The sequence below is a fragment of the Salvia splendens genome, chromosome 8 (genome assembly GCF_004379255.2).
Source record: "Salvia splendens isolate huo1 chromosome 8, SspV2, whole genome shotgun sequence".
Taxonomy (NCBI): Eukaryota; Viridiplantae; Streptophyta; class Magnoliopsida; order Lamiales; family Lamiaceae; genus Salvia; species Salvia splendens.
This window is the reverse complement of record NC_056039.1, coordinates 29,418,200-29,436,155: the sequence shown is the minus strand read 5'-3', so window position 1 is coordinate 29,436,155 and position 17,956 is coordinate 29,418,200. Positions and strand designations below refer to the sequence as shown.

General features: G+C 36.8%; 2 protein-coding genes across 2 annotated transcripts; both read right to left on the bottom strand.

Annotated features, from left to right (window-relative positions):
- Positions 1-2,481: 2,481 nt before the first annotated feature.
- On the bottom strand, positions 2,482-4,584 carry LOC121746043 (alpha-farnesene synthase-like). The gene is made up of 7 exons (XM_042139976.1): positions 4,486-4,584; positions 4,134-4,389; positions 3,739-4,039; positions 3,457-3,675; positions 3,238-3,379; positions 2,918-3,163; positions 2,482-2,854 (listed from the first exon to the last, which is right to left on the bottom strand). The coding sequence occupies exons 1-7, from the start codon at positions 4,582-4,584 to the stop codon at positions 2,534-2,536; spliced, it is 1,584 nt and encodes a 527-aa protein (XP_041995910.1). The 3' UTR covers positions 2,482-2,533.
- An 8,995-nt stretch (positions 4,585-13,579) lies between these two features.
- On the bottom strand, positions 13,580-15,431 carry LOC121743502. The gene is made up of 2 exons (XM_042136810.1): positions 14,618-15,431; positions 13,580-14,434 (listed from the first exon to the last, which is right to left on the bottom strand). The coding sequence occupies exons 1-2, from the start codon at positions 15,180-15,182 to the stop codon at positions 13,836-13,838; spliced, it is 1,164 nt and encodes a 387-aa protein (XP_041992744.1). The 5' UTR covers positions 15,183-15,431; the 3' UTR covers positions 13,580-13,835.
- Positions 15,432-17,956: the final 2,525 nt, after the last annotated feature.

The window sequence follows — 17,956 nt, the reverse complement described above, 5'->3', positions numbered from 1 at the left end:
AAGAAGAAGACCAACCGCAGCCTCTCCAGCCGAAGGGCCGAGGTCAGTTTCAGGAAAATCGAGGCGGCGCAGGGATGGTTGCATTTGCCGGTGTCGATCTGCGACGCGCTGCGGACGTACTTCGCGGTGGAAGGAAAGAGGAGGGAGATTGAGCTGGTGGTTGACACCATATGGCGGCGGAGGAGAGGGGACCGGCTCCGGCCGTGTAATTTTTAACTTAATAATTAACTTAATTATTAACTTAATCAAGTCAAAATTCAATTAATATTCGTTGACCGTTAAATTTAACCATTTTCGTCCAATTCGGACTAAATGTGACTCGTTTTTTTTTGTGAGGGACCGAATAATTCAAAAGATAATATTTTGGACCAAAATCATAAAATCTTTATATATTTAGGACAAAAAAAGATTGTTTAATCTTTTTAGAATGTTGCCATAGAATTTTTTTCAATGCCACTTGGACTGCCTATCGAAAGTTGGATCTGGTTCTAATATTTATAGGCAATCAATCCTAACATTATGATGTTCTACTACTGTACGAATATAATATTCCCTCTCTCTGAATTTTTTAAAATACAAAATATAAAATTTTAAGAGATAAAAAAAAAGTGATTGAAATATTGTTAAAAATGTTGGTTTCTGGATTACAAGAGATAACAGAACCGGGCGTAATACAACCCAAAAGAAAGGAAAAGGAGGAACTGAACTTAAAAATTACAACGTAGAATCGAAACTACTAAACCAGTATGATTAGCCGAGTCGAGGAGGCCTCTTCCCGCAAGACGAGATACGCCCCGGTAGTGCTCTTCGGTTTGGCGTGTCGTCCTCAAAGGTAAAACGGCTACGTCTCTATTGATGCAGCACCGCAATCAGTAGAGCTCCGGCGAACGGGATGGAGGAGAGGGCAGAGCTTCGACAGAAAACAATGCAGAGAGAGTGAGAGAGCTTATGATGCAGAATGCTTGTATGTGTGTCCTAATGCAGTGGTATGGCTAGCCTATTTATAGGCCAAGCCACCATGCAGGGTCAACCAGCCATTGAAGGCTCATCATGGCAATTCGTAACCGACGTCAGTTACAGGTGTGTGGCTGGAGTGTGCCACCCGTGTGTGGAGCGTGTGGATTTCTCACGTGGCAGCCGTGATTGTGCCTCGCTTGACGACGTGTCAAGCCACTTGGATAGTGCTGACTCGGCGGTGGTCCAAAAAGAATAGTTTGGGCCAAGCCCCAAGCCCAAAGACCACCCAAAGACCAATTGCCGGGATCGGGATCGGGCCCGGGCCCGAGGCCGCGAGCACGGGCGGGCGGGCGGCGGCGCGCGCGTGTGCGCGCGTGTGGGCTCTTTCACCCATCTTGGTCCACTATAATTATTAAGTAACATAAAGTCACTTAATTTATACACATTAAAAGATGTGTTAATCCTCCAATGTGGGATAATTAATACTAGTTAATTATTCCCTAAGCTCCAACTCCAAGCTTTAATAAAAGCTAATTATGCCTAACTTTAATCCACTATTTCTCACTCACCGGAAATCGGATTTGAGAAAGTGAATATACTACATTTATCTACGTAAAATGTAGATCGACGCTATGTCATTTAATTTCACAAAATTAAATGTCTCGTCACATTTATTATTTGGTCAAAATCCATTGACCGGGTATATTTAATACCATGATTTCTACAAAAAATGGATCTCATTAGAAATAAAATAATTTCCTAAATTAGAATATTCATACCTTTTATAATGCTATAATATCAATATATCATGTTTGATCTTCAAAACTCTATAGAGTCGAATTTGCACAAAAGCGTAATTTTGAAATATTGATTCACTCAAATGATTGACAACCGAAAATAATAAAGAAAAATGAATTACATTTTCTGAAAAGATAAATTTCATAAATACATCCCTCTTAGAAAATGTGTTTATATATATATATAAGATAAAAATGAAAAGCTCTAAGAATAAATAAATCTATCTGGATTCAAACTAGTACTAGAATGCATCAATAACATAACGATGTTAATCTTGCATTGTTTTCAATATTTGATTGAATCAACATTTTATTTCTGTTCAGCCAAATACAAGTTGAGCCCATATATTCTACAAGAACCAGGAGATTGCAACGGCCCTAATTAACCACATTCCACTCTGTTATGATGCAATCAATCAATGGTTAATTAGTGATGGTCTGATGGATAACATACAGTGGCCTACAATTTAATTTTCACTAACACTTGGATCATTTTTTTTATCTGTCACTCTATTATTTACCAATTTTGTACTCCCTCGGCCACCCAAAAAATCATATTTTTCGATTTTTGCCAATCTATCAATAAACATTTCATTAGTTTTTTTAACTGCTTTTAGTAATGGACCATGCAATTCACTAACTTTATCTCATTTGACATTTTTTTAATTGATTATGATTTGTGAACATAAATTTAAAAGTCATGTAAAAATGAGGTCGAGGTCGAAAACGAGATTTTTAGCCTTGAGCATTAACCAACACACATAATACTGCGTCACTATTTAGCCTTGATTTGAGGGTGATGAGAGAGAGAGGTGCATTGGGTTAATCAAGCAGGATAAGACTTGGCCTTTGGTCTCCCGATCTTGAACCCCAAAACCGTCTCCATTCTGATAAATAAAATTGGCAACTCTTGCCGTGTTCACTACATATCTCAACATGCCCTGCTGTGGACGTGGACACCTCATCAATATCCCATTCATTCTCTTCCACGAATCCGTTATCAGCTTTCTAATATGCCCCCGCGCTTCTTCCTCTCTCACATTTGCCTCTCTCATGTGGCACACGATTGACGACGGCGAATCACCACGCTCCAATTCAGCCTATACATACACAGCCAGAGGGGATATTAATTAAGAAATATATATATTCAATGAGTTAGTTACCTTAGAAGTTCCTTGATCATTGCATAGCCGGATAACGAGGGAGGCATGGTGGATTATTTCTTGGTTGTTATCGAAGGCCGCGACACTCTCATCCGTGTCGTGGCCGGCACCGAGCAGCGCATGAAGAGAGAGCACAGGGCCGGACGATGATACCCACCCATTCTCCAGATATTTCACTAGAGATGGAGATTCACCCCTCCAAAACCACTTTGCTTCCACAAGCAATGCTTTGCAAAATCCTATCCACTGTTTAATTATCACAAATTTAATTATACCAATTATAATATGATGATTTTACTTCATCGTCACAAAACACACACCACTTTCTTCAAATGAGGTAAAACCGAGGTCCAGCCCTTTTCGTTTTGGATTTCAAGATCAATGTCATTTGCTGTATCATAGAGCATCCAAAAGCATCTCTTTAAGGCTTCTGGCAGCTGTTGAATTTCACTTGGGTCCCACCTATAAATGAGTATGCTAATTAAATTCCTTGTGAAAATTAGCAACTAGTTTGTGGCAGCTAATTAATTATAACTTGCCTTTCTACTGCAATAGAGAATTGTTCTAGTTCATCCATGGAGCCATAAATGTCATACACATCATCAATGATTACCACCAACAATATGGCTTTTGTGAGCCATTTTCTGAGGCTTCCATGCTGAGGTTCATAAGCAACGCCCACAGCCCACAAAAAGCTTTCCACCACTCGATCTCTTGAGAAGGTTAGAACTTCTAACAACCCCAGATTCCTCCACCATCTGTTTAAATACACTTATTAGTACACACAAATAATATTCCTAATTTTGTTAAAGCAATGTTACCTTATAATGTCCTTGAGATCGTTCTGGTGCTGGACTTGAATGGTGTTAAAGCTGAGTCCAGCCAACCGGTGAATGACCGAATTGTTATTTTCATGCATGTACCTTCTCACGTTGAACCATCTCACATTCCGATGGCAAACGGAAAATTTCTTCTTATCAAAGGCTTTTTTTGCTCTTTCAAACAGACATTCACCCTCCACGCCCAGATGGGACGCTTCGAATATTTCAAGCCTCGCTTTGTCATCCCATTGCACGCCCCCGGTTACCTTCTCCGCTTCATCTAATAACTGCACTATTCCGTCTGTACTTTTGTGTGCATTTTATTAAATAAAAATTAGTTTGCACCAAATTAGTAGTACTAACATTTTATATGATGAACTCTTCTCAGTTCTCACCTTGTGAAGCATGGTAGCCATGGTGCCTTAGAATCCGGAAATACAACGCAGCAGAGTATGGATCGGTATCCATGCTCAAACTCGCGCACGCCATCTCCTGTACGGACTTGTTGATCTCTTCCTCGAAGTAATGGGAAAGAGCCAGTTTATCTATCAAATCTATAAGTTCCAGCTTGTGCAATGGATCTCTCAACTCGCGAAACTCGCTGCAAACTTGGTGTTTCAGTATCTCTGCTTCTGTCTGGTGCTCCTCCAACTGATCATTTAATCATAATTAACCAGTTTATCATTTACAAAAGGAAAAAAGAAAATTACTGTAATATTGTTGGAAGTGGAATAAATTAGTACTGACATGGAATGTAGTAGTAAGCGATTGTAAGTGGTCGTAGTTCCAAATGTTGGGCTTGTAATTAGCTGTCCGCCTGGGAAGATTTGCAGCTGCAGTTATCATGTTCATCTCACTTTAGCTTAATTTTTTTTACTTTGGAAAACACTGCACGATATATATATATATATATTCATCGGATCTATATATTTATAGAGAGTGAAGGCTGAAGGGGCTATTTCTACTTAACACAATAAACCTTAGACATGGCCAATGCAAAATAGAACTGTATACATGTTTTAAAACAATAGCAACATTTTTCTGCATGGATCTTTTCACCTTTATGAGAGAATGGTGACATTCTGGTACGTAGCTTTGTGGATCCCATTTTTAATGGAGTAGTATTTATTGACTTATTTAGTACTACCTGCGTCCTAATTTTTTTTTACTAATTTTATCATTTTTAGCTATCTATAAAAATTAGGCTAATTTTAAATATGAATAGTTTTAAACAAATACTATTCTTACATATTATTCTAAATGTGGATCAACAATCCACTAACATTACTTCCACTACTTTTTCTCTCCCTGATTTTACCAATTTGGTATTAAAACCCGTGCAATTTTACAACTTTGTCTATTTTTTGTGCCCTAACCTTTAAATTTAAGAAGTCTAATCGGGCAAGTCCATCAAATTCGGATTGAACTGACATTCATATACTCTCTTTGTTTCATAGTAATTGATGCATTTATTTTTTGCACGCGATTTAAGAAAAATTGTGTTGAATGAGTTAAGTAAAGAGAAACTAAAGTAGAAAATGGAAAATGTAGAGAAATGAAGAGATAATAAAGTAAGAGAGCGTAAAGAGAGAAGAAATGTGTTTACTTTTACTAGAAAGAGAAATGACTCCGCTACTATAAAACGTACCAAAATAGCAATGACTCCACTATTATGAAATGGAGGGAGTATACATCCATGTGTCCATGAAAAACAGTTTATTTGTGGACGACATTAATTCAATTACATAACTAATAAAATTGAAAATATAAAGAGAAAATACGAATAAAATGAAAGAGAAAAAGAGAAATAATGGTAAGAAATTTTTCTTAATAAAAATTATAATAATTTTGTTACATAAACACATATGAAAAACTATGACTATTTTACATTAGACAACACATGAAATACTCCATCCGTCTCATTTAAGATGATACGTTTTCTTTTTTAGTTTGTCCCAATTACGATGATACATTTTTTTTGGAAACTTTCTTTCTCCAATTAATACACTCAACTATTTTTTCTCACTCCTATTAAAATATTCATCTTTCTTTCTCTCTCTATTTTAATACTTAGGACATCATTAACCCCAGCCCGGTTTCAGGCCCCAAGTCCCCTTCACGTCATCATTCCTCTACAGTTGCGGCCCAGGCTCCAACTGCTCTAACCCTGCAGGCCACAACTAATAATTGACACTATTCACAACTTCAACATATTTGACTCGTAAATGCAATACGTTGAACGATAAAAACCGAGAAATTGCATTGTTCAGTAGAAATTAGCATTACAAATCCTAAAGAAAGCAAATTAAAAATACAAGTCATAGAAACCCGGGCCACAACTACTACTTCTTCATTTGGGCGCGAAGGTAGGCGATCATCTCACGGTGCAACTCGAGATCGAACTCCGACATCGTCGAGGTATCCCTCGATGTCAACTCCGTCAGCTGGCTCATCCGCCATGTAATACTCATCTCCGACAAAGAGTCGAACATCTTATCCAGAGACGGATTGATCGGCGATGGCACCATAGCGGAGTTGCTCGCAGTTGCCTTCCCCTTTGCTTTCCTTTTTGCCGCCTTTGTTCCCATCGGGCGGCTCTGAATGCTAGGAGAGGAGCCGAAGACGTCGTCGTCCGTCACGTAGAGGTCGATCGTCGGACATCCTTCGCTCGAAGAGTAGTTTTCGGAGGCGGAAACTTTGGTTCTCTTCGCCGCCCCAGTTGTCGTCGGTTCGGCACCGCTGGTGTACTTCGGGCTCTTCTAGACGAGCTTCCAAACGTCGAAGTACTTGAAGGCCTTCTTCCCGTCAGCGAATAACGCCTCATTCGCCTTCTCGACGAGTTCCGCCTCGCTGTGCCCGCTTGGCCACATCCGGACTACGTTGGCCCACTTTCCATTCCACTTGCTCATATCCGGCTGGACCCAACCCCAATGCTTGCGCAGCTTCACGTAGCTACGCTCGATCGACCCTTTAGGACGCCCAGCGTTATACTTCTCAGCAATCCGCTCCCAGAAAACCTTGCCGGAGTGCTGGTTGCCGATGATAGGATCCTCGTCGACGTAGTTCCTCGCAAGCCACATTGTCTCTTGCGGACTGTACTTCTTCGGCCCATCCTCCTCGCCGACCTTGCCCTTGCCCCACCCTTGAGCGGGCTCCATCTCACTGATCTCGAACTCTTCGGTGTGGACCGACGATGTTACGTCGACGTTGCTACCGACTCCCGGACTAGGCGTGGTTGCGATGGTGGCGATGCCGGTATGTACCAATTGTTCGAGTTGACGAACTCATCCATCTGACGTTCATCGATGTTGAACCAATCCATTGACGCCGAAACAAAGGGTATAATAGATGATTCAAATGGATAATGCACGTAAGAATGATGCACAATAGTCTCGTATTTATAGTCACCAAATCGAAAAAAAAAATAATTTTTGGAAACTTGCGGCCTGGCTCGAAGAGCATGTAACGCTGGGCCAGGACTAGCGGGATGCGGCCCGTGCCCGATTAACGCCGGCCAGGCCGGGCCGCGGGACCGTCACCGAGCAGCAAGTGCGGCCCCGGGACCGGCCTGGGCCGTGACTCTCCTCCATCCAACGCGTGGGATGGGCCGGGACTCGCGTTTTGCGGCCCGGTTTCCCCGGCCCGGGCGCGGGGTTAGACGAGGCGGAGATGCGGCCTGGGCCGGTCCCGGGGCCACAGTTGCGGCCTGGGGACGCTCCCGAGGTTCGGCCCGGGCTAGCGTTGGAGGGTGTCGGGACGGGCCGCAAATCCTCAAAATTTATTTCTTCTTTTTTTTCTTTTTTTTTTGCCCATTTATACTCATTTCTTCAACATTCTTCCACCAATTTCTCCATTTCTATCCTCTAAATTATTTCAATATTTTTTGTAGGACTTTTAATTTTTATTTTTTAGGGCTTAATAATTTTTTTTCCTAGGATTTGTAATTTTCTTTTTTCGACTGAACAATAAATTTTTCCGGTTTGAATTGTTCAACGTATTGCATTTACGTGTAAAATAGGTTGAAGTTATGAATAGTGTCATTTATTAGTTGCGGCTCGGGTTGTGGCCTGCAGGGTTAGAGCAGTTGGGGCCTGGGCCGCAACTGTAGGGTAATGATGACGTGGAGAGGACTTGGGGCCTGAAATGGGGATGGGGTTAATGATGCCCTTACGCCCACCTTTTCTCTCTTCAATTAAATACATTAACCAATAACTCCAAAATTCTCGTGCCGACCAAAAAATGTGTCATTTTAGCCGGGACGGGAGGAATATTAGTTTTGTATTTCATTAAATTAGTGAAATATGAGATTTATTTATTACCCCATCTGTTCCCTTATAGTTGATTCATTTTTCCATTTCGGAAAGTTCCCTCATAGTTGAATCATTTCCATATATAGTACTACCTCCGTCCCATATTAAGTGTCACATTTAGTGTGAGCGCGGGTTTTAAGAAATGTAAAGAAAAGTGGGGTGGAATAAGTTAGTGGACTATGGGTCCCACTTATATATATATATTAGTTTTATAATAAAATGTGAGTAGAATTGGTAGGTGAAATGTTGGGTCTACTTACCATTTATAGTAAAAGTGAAATGTGACTTTTATTATGAGACGGAAGTAGTAACATTTTCTGTTTTTTAATTTACTATCTCTTACTTTATTATCTTTATTTTATTAGCCTATTCACTTACGCGACAAACTTACGCCAACAACAATTATTATCGTAGGAAGTAGTAACATGCATTGTAGTTTCACATTTTTAAATCGTTGAGTAAACTATTAAAATGTGTATAAATCGTTGAGGAGCTGTAGGACAGAATAGCGCCACACAAATCTTTTAAAAAAGAAAATGCAATGAATTTATTTACTCCATCCATCCGTCCTATAAAAATATAGACATTTGGGACAAAACGAAAATTTATGCATAATTGGTAAACCAAGAAAGATAGAAATAAAAAATAATTATTGTATTATTAGTGTAAAATGAGATTAACATTATTAGAGAAAAAAAAGTTATCAAAAATGGAATGAGATATTATTATATAACATTCAAAATAAAAAATATCTTTATTTTTATGAACAGAAAAGTACTATGATTTATGTTTTTTCTAGTTTGCTATCATGATGGCTCTTCAACGGAGCAGCATGTGAATGACGTCTTTGAGAGTAAAGAGGGTCAGATAACAAGATCTCTGAATTTCATGGGAGATAAACCTTAAACTACGACTTCGAAATAGCCAACTATGCAATTCAAATTAAAACTTTAATATTTGCAGCATTTGTAGTAATACTACCTTCGTCCCATTAAAAAGGAACATTTAAACTGACACGAGTTTTAATGCAAAATTGGTAAAGTAATAGTGAGATAGAAAGAAAATGTATAAGTGGAAAATATGTCTCACCTCAAAGAGAAAAAAATTTCCTAAAAAGAAAATTTTCTATTTTTAGGGGATGGACTAAAAATGAAAGAATTTCTATTTTTAGGGGGCGGATGGAGTAATTTATTATACTAATCTTATTCTAATTTATAAAATTTTCATTTTTCAATAATTCTTGTAAATTAATTTCAAAATAAATAGAATACAAAAAGAAAAATAAATATTTTAATTAGCAGAATAATAGAAAAGTTAATAAAATTGATAAGGCCATTAAATGAGAATCCAACAAAATTTAAAATAAAAGTATTAGATTCTCTTAAATCAAAGTATGTTAATAGAAGAATCTAATAAAATAAAATTTTATTTTATGACAAAATTTAATAAAAGAATGCATTAATATAAATATCTCAAAATATATTTTGCCTATTTAAGTAGTTGAGTGAGAAAAACATGTGTTGGCAGTTTATATTAATTTAAATCGTTGAGTAAAACAAAATAACGCCGACCACAAATTTTATTGGACGAAAAAACATGTGTATAGTAGTATTTGAGTGAAACATTTATTAAATTTACAATATGTATTTAAATCTATGAGTAATCCAAAATAACGCCAACCACAAATTTTATTGGACAAAAAAACCGTCCACGCAACGAGTAATCAACTTTTCATTTTGAGTTGTCCCACAACAAGTGATCAATTTCTTTTTTAACAAAAAAAATTATAAAAAAACAAAACTTTAACCCTCTCTTATTTTAGTCATTCTCTTACTTTATGCCTTCCTTTTTACTTTATTCTCTCTTTATCTTTCTTACTTTTTCCTCTTTCATATTTTATTTTCTCCACTTTAACTCAATATACTCGCCCTGTCCCACCACAAATGATCAACTTTCCATTTTGGGTTGTCACACCACAAGTGATCAATTTCTTTTTTTAACAAAAGACAAAACTTTAAACCTCTTTTAGAGCATCCACATCCGTGCTCTTGCCAACGAGCACGGATGTGAGCCCAGACCACTTTTACTCCATGCTCTTAGGCAAGAGCACAACACCCACATCCGTGCTCTTCCGCAAGGACAAGGTCAAGGGTCCTACCATTCTATTATTCAATTTAAATAAAAATATTTCCGCAATATTAAAACGCATTAAAATTACCCGGAATAATATTACAAATTATAAAAAAAATTAAAAATTACATAATTAAAATCCTAAAAATTAAAAATTATATAATTAAATTCTAAAAATTAAAAATTACATAGTTAAAATCCTAAAAATTGAGAATGAGAGAGTTGTTTGGTATAATGTCATTTTTTTTATTTTTGAAATGAGAGTATTTATAGATGAAAGTATGAATTTTGGGGTAAAAATAATGAAAAAATAAATTAAAAGTGTGGAAAAAATGGATATATTTTATTAGGAATGAAAAATATTTTTTTTATTAAATTTGAATTTTTCTGATTTTTTCGATTTTTTATAAAAATAATAATAAAAATGATAAACCAACGGGCCAATCAGAGTATGTCACGTCGACGCCTCGTGCTTTTGCCGTTGGCACAGACGTGCTCTATGCATAGAGCAGCGCCCTGCCGTCGGCAAGAGCACAGCGGCGGACAGGGCTTGTCCTTGCCGACGGCAAGAGCACGTCCGTCGGCAAGGACACCGATGTGGATGCTCTTACTTTATCCCATCTGTGTTACTTTATTCTCTCTTTATCTCTCTTACTTTTTCATCTCTCATATTTTCTTCTCTCCACTTTAACTCAATATATATCAATTTTCGTAAATCTCGTTCCCAAAAGAAATCCATCACTTGTGGTGGGACTGAGTAAGTATATCATTTTCTTAAATCCTATGCCTAAAAGAAATCCATCACTTGTGGTAAGACGGAGGAAGTATGTGGATCAGGATGTGGATGTGGATGTGAAAAATAGATGTGTACATGTGTTTCTATACATACATATTTCTATTTAAACCTACTTGTGACAACGTTCACTTTCTTCAACACATAACATTTGGGATTTTATGTATTTCAATTAGTGAGGCAGTAATATATCGTAGTAAAATGAATACGGAGTATAATATACAGTATAAAAAATTAAAATATTCTCGTTTGGGCTTAGACATCTCAAGTACATGGCTTAGTGGACTCATCCCCAAATTTGCCACGTCAACATTAAAAGTTCCAGCCCAATTGCAATAGTATCAGCCCAACAATCCGCCACAATTTATTTTACAATTTTCATATTTTGTTATTTTTAATTTTTGATTGAGAAAACAAATAACATCAATTAAAATACCAATACTATATGAGAACAATGGAAAATTTTTCAAGGTAGAATATCTTATTCATTTTTTCTCTTCTTCTCTATTACTTTAATAATTTTGCGTTAAAACTCTGTGTCATTCTTAAAAATTTTATTTTTAGAAAAATGAAAGGTGTATTAATTATTCACTAGAAGATAAAAAAAGAGCCCCAAAATTTTCCAACCATAGTCCATACCACATCTTCTCCCTGTCCTAAACCACCCCCACCCCCCCACCCCAAAAAGAATATACTGTTAATCGTAAACCAAATAAACAAAACAAAACTATTTCATTGTTATATATATCCGTTATTGATAACGAAACACACTCAAAACCAGTAACAAAATCTCATTTATTTTAAACTTTTTAGTTCTAACCGGTCGATTTTTCAATTGAGAAATGATTTATAGACATAATGGCATTGCCATGGGCTAAAGTAGTAATTCTATATTATATTGTGTTAATTACTAAATTAATGTTTTACATGTATACTATTTTACCCTTAATAGTATAAAACATTAAAACGTATGTATGTCTTCAATTAAGGAAGGTGAGTGTCTTAATGAGATTTGTGCCTAGCTTTTAATAACATTTCAAAGATTTTTATTTCATTTTTTTATTAAGTTCTCTCTCCTCTTCTTTAATTATATGTCTATCAAGAAATTCTCCCTTTTTTCTCCAATTATAATTCTCCATCAATAAATCTCATTTTCTTTTTCTCCAATTATAGTTTTCCATCAACAAATTATCTCTTTTCCAATTAGCTCATTTCTAATTTTCTATAACAATAAAAAAAATTATTTATATCATTTTATAACATACAAATTACAATACGCATTTGATTAATTCCCTTTACTTTGTCGCTTCACAAAATTAATACTACTAACTTTTTATTCATTAGAAAAAATTATTTATTTATGAGAATAATAACTTTATATCCAAATCTTTTATTTGCAATAATAGGAACTTTTATTTGCAATAACAACAACTTTTATTCCCAAAAAATGTACAAGGATAATAAATTTTACTCATAAGAATAATAAATTTTATTTATTGGAACAATAATTTTATTTAACTAGAACTATAACTATTATTTGTTACAATAATGCTTTTATTGATTATTTTAATAATATTTTATTAATTAAAATGATTTTTTTTCACAATTATAATAACTCTTGTAAAATATAAAAAATAAATAACTTTTGTCCGCAATAAATAACTTTTATTTGCAACAAACTATATTAGAGGAATAAATTTATATATTAAACACTATGATTTTTCATAATAAATGTAAATTTTATTTCCAATAACAATACTCTTTATTCTATGATGAAGTACAATTAAGTACTAAATAACAGGCTCTCTATCTATCCAATAGACCAAAAGATTTGAGTCATCACATGTTAAATAGAAAACTATTATTGACCCTTTTAAAATAATAAATTTTATTCAAAAAGCAATAACTTTTCTTGAAAATAACAATATAATTTGTTTATTAGATAATAAATTTTATTAATTAAAATAATAGTATTAATAAATTAAATTATCAAGATTATAATTTTATAAATAAACTGATAAATTTTATTTGTAAGAACAATCATTTTAAATTTTATATTTTTTCAAATCACGAGTATTTTCTCATAAAATTAAATGGTATATATGTACAGAAAATACTCTAATTAAAATTACAAATACTGTAATTAAGACTTTAAGTACTTTAATTAAACCATTAACCATGAATACTATTAATATGAGCATAATAAGCATGCTTAGTTTAATTATCATAATCTAAGATATTTCTCTCCAAAATAGTATAAGGGTATATTAGTCCATACTTGAATTAAGATTATGGCAAAATAACATAAGAATTATGGCATAAAGACATTATGTGTCTAAATCACTAGTCTTTTCAATTATAGCTGATTACGAAACACACTCAAAACCAAAACCAGTAACAAAATCTCAATTAACCATAAGCAGCGAACTGACTTTGTCTTACTATCCAACTTCGAGTTTTATTGCATTCAAACTGATTCCAGACTACCCCTTTCCACGCCAGTTGACTGTCGTCTCCATTTTAAGGCTTTAACTACTTAAGAATGAATTGAAATCAGCTTAATGCGATTAAATTGTAATGCATACAAAATAACAACAAAACATAAGACTACAGTATTCTAAGGAGTATATACTCGTGTCATCATTATTGCGTAAGCAACATATTCACTACATTTAACATCTGAAATCCGAATCTAGTCATCCAACACACACACAAACAAAATGACTAAAGTAAATCCCCAGTGAAGAGAATCATACTAAATCAACCCTGTCTTTGGGCGAAAGAATTGGAGTATAACGAATGTAGCAGAGTTCATAGAATGTACTAAAACTCAAGTGGAAGGCCAATCAAACTTATGTTCAAATTCAACATTTGTATATGACTACAAAGCAAGGAAGCAGAGCTGTTGCGCTGAGCAAATACAGCTCTTCAATGTTGGAATGAGCCCCCACTTTCCCAGCAACCGAATCAAAACCTGACTGCGCAACCATTTCCTCAATATTCTCCAACGGCCTATGCACCCTTCCCGCTATCACTCTACAAACTATGAGTGCCTTCCTCAGCGACGAATCCCCTTCCACCATTTCGATCGCTCTGCTGCTCGTTGACGCCGTGAACACTCCCTCTTTCCTCCCCACGAACCCGTCTCGTAGAATCCGGCAGACCCTGCATTTCTCGGATGCGCATAGGCTGGACGACCCCTTCAAGCCGATGGGGCATTCCAGCGTCGCGCCGTGGAATCTCAGCAGCTCGTTCCCATCGGCCAGGCAACGCGGATGCTTTTTAGCTAGTTTGCTCGCCCTGATTTTCACCACTTCTCGATAATCCTCAAATTGGGCCAATGTCTTCTGCATGTTGTGCACTTTCAGAATCCTCTCGATTCCGGTCTCTGCGGTGTCGGGCCTCGCTCGACAGATTATCTCCACGATCCTTCTAGAAGACTCTCCCTCGCCTACTTCACTAACTAAACACAGAGATACACAACGCTTTAGAGGAATGTGATCAATTGCTAACTATTTGTTAATCAGCCTATGCTAAAGATGTCAAAATGAAGGCAATTTAAGATAGTTAGCAACCTAACAGGACCCAGCCACCCACGCTTAAGAAGCCTAAACTCTGTTTCTATTCAAAATTATGAATTGCAAACCTGCGTGTTTGGAGAAGTGATGCGCCTCGAGAGCTTCCCATCTAACAAAGTGGTCGCCGCATTTGGGGCAGAAGAGGCCTCCGAATGAAGATCTCGTCCGCGTCGACGAGGCGGCACCCCTTGTACTTGGGGACCTTCGGCCAGGGCTGGTGCCCTGGCCGAGCGGCTTCAATACTCCCACAAAATCAGAGGCGCCGTATCCGCCGCTGATTTTGAGCTCGCACGTGGCGCTGTCGAGCATGACCTGGTGAGTGATCGGATTGAGAAGCTCGCTGCTGCCGATGGATCTCGGGCTGCAGATTGCGGGCTTCTCCGTGTGCCTATTGCTGCCGTTGATCACGTCCTTCAGATTCGAAATCGACCTCGAACAACCGGACCGAGCGCCGCGGCCGCTCGACCTCTTCGTCGAGATATTGCTCAGATTGCTGCTCGCCGCCGCATCCGGATCATGGACGTCGGTTTGCTCCGATCTGCATTTCATTGTCCTCCTCAAAGCGAACCAAACAGCGGGCATTTTCTCCTTCCTTCCTTCCTTCCTTATCCCCTTGTTAGAATCGTGGAGCATCCATTTTGTCTTGATGTATTTTTTTTCTTTGGAATTCAAACTCTCCCACGCGCTGAAATCAATGTTAAGAAGGAAAATATTGATGTGAAATGAATTGAATTGGGATATATGGAATTAAATTGACAGTGAAGATACGAAGGATTAGGCTACATTTGGTAAAGGATTACAATTGTGTGGGTTGATTGATAGCTAGATGGAGATAACAAGAAGGGATGAGTGCATTCAATCCCTCGGAAAACGAGGGACCAAACTCGCAATCGCTCGCACCTAATTTATTAAAGTGTGGAATGAGATGTTTACCTCTAATGTGAAGACATGCAAGTTAGCAGAAAACGACAATTCAAACACGGGTCAAAGCTAACGCTGTCGGGCAGGTCATGTTTGGGGTTTATTAGATTTAAATTGTAATACACACATAAAGCATGTAATTTTATCTTTATATATATGTGAAATTACTAACTATTATATTCAGAATTCGGATATTGACCTATAAATAAATGAACTTTCAGTATTTTTAAGTTCCCAAACTTCTGATTTATAATAAAGTTTTTTCATAAATATATATTGGGGAAGAGAATTGAAACTCTTGTGAAAATGTAACTAAAACAGAATATTGAAATCTCCATGTATAGTGGAGCAGATGCAGAGCTTGATGGCCTTTGGGCGGCGACATAGGTTTGTCGAGTTCCACTGAAAATGCGTATCGGTTGTAGTCTTTGTTATTGATCCAAATAATATTTTCAAATTTTGAATCCGTAATTTATTTTTTTCTTATTATTGCACCGTATGTAATTTATTGAATCTGTTGTACAAATCAAAATATGCATTTTTACCAAAGTTCACATCCTAAACGTGACAAAAATTTTAGTTAAAATTTTTTTAGTACAATGAATTTAGTAATTACATACTAGTATGTAGTAAGTATATTGCAGTAATAAAAAGATTTTTTTGCAAAGTGGTGACGATGTATAAGAGCATCTCCAAGGGGGAAAAGTATATTGAGAAGATATATTTCTCATTTACCTTCTCAAATATGTTATTAGAGCACCCGCAACGCGTGCCGCCGGCGTTCCGCGTGCCGTTCCGCCGGAACGGTTTCGCTGCGGAACGCGTTGCGGCGCTGCATTCCGCTCCCGTCCCGTTCCCATTCCGTGCCGGGTGCCGACGGCACGTAACGCGGCACGGAACAAGCCGCCACGCGCCTGGGCGACGTGGCCGATCCCCGTGCGTGCGTGCTTCCCACTCGCCGGCCCGCGAGTGGGACACGTCAGCAATGACGCAATAATTATTTTTTTTTATATAAAAATCGAATTTTTTTAAAAAAAAAAAAAATTTTAAACGGTAACATTACCGTTTTTTTTAACTTTTTCTTAATTTTTTTAATTTTTATTTTTATTTTTATTTTCTTATTCTATAAATACACCTAATTCATTCATTTTATACACAACTACACATCTATTCTTCCTACATCAACATCAATTTCTCTCCAATTTTCATATTCTATCTCTTCAAAAAATGTCCGGCGACGGCAATTACGGTGGTGGCGGCGCCGGAGGGTGGGATCTCAACGCGTTCGGCGATTGGGAGACCATGTACAACACACTTGGTGGTTCTGGGTCATCGACGCCGGGCACGCAGGGGTCGGCGACGCCGGGTGGGTACCAACCACCCACTTTCGATGTGGATGCCTACGCTCGAGGCTCCCGCTCGCAGCTTTCCCAGGGTTTGTCCCAGATTCGGGAGGATATCCCCGTTGAACCCACTCAGGGAGGAGGCCGAGGCGGTGGAAGCTACAGGGCTGCGTCTGAGGCACCCGAGGAGGATGAGGAGGAGGAGCCGGAGGATCTGTTTGTGTGTTTTTTAATATTGTGTGTTTTTTAATAAAGTATGTTTGTTTTTTAATAAAGTATGTTTGTTTTTTAATAAAGTGTGTTTATTTAATTTAATTTAGTTGGAAATAAAAATAAAAATTGAAATAGAATGAATAGTAATTTAAGGAACGGTTAAGGAACGGAGGGTTGCAGGTTCCGTTCCTTAGTTAAGGAATGGAGTAAAAAAGTACAGTGGGGCCCTCAAATAGTGGTTTAAGGAACGGTATAGGAACAGCGTTGTGGATGGCCTTATACCTCATTAAAAAGTAATGGACTTCTCAAAATAACTAACTTTTTACCTTTTTTTATCAAAAAGAGGTAAAGATACATTCTCAAAATGAAAAAAGGTATAATACCTACTCAAATACCATTTCCTTTGGAACATGAAATTTTATGAAGAATAGGTAAATATGATAGTTACTTCTCTTTACCTCTCCATTTGCACTCTCTCTTGGATATGCTCTAACTAGAAGTACAAATCTTTCTTTTTTTTTAAAATTTCGAAGAGAAGATTAATAATCACCTTTTCAATATATTTTATCACACTCAACTATTCTACTTAAATTATTGTGTCATTCATAATAATGAATTTATACTTTAATATACAGAAATGTTATTTTAAATAATTTTGAATTCTAATATACGTACTAATTAAGTATTCTATTCAATTCAGTGCTAGCCATTTTGTGGGTCGACAGAGGATTTATATTCTGTACTAATCTGTAGTGTAGCATTACGCTGGAACTGGAATTTATGATGACCCTACATCATTATATATGTCATATGTGTGTATAGAATCACAATATTAATTTTCGGATTGTCCTTATGTAAAACAAATTAAATTAGATAAGACAAGACAAGACAAGACGAGTATTTTAAATTAGCTAGATTTTTATGACAAAA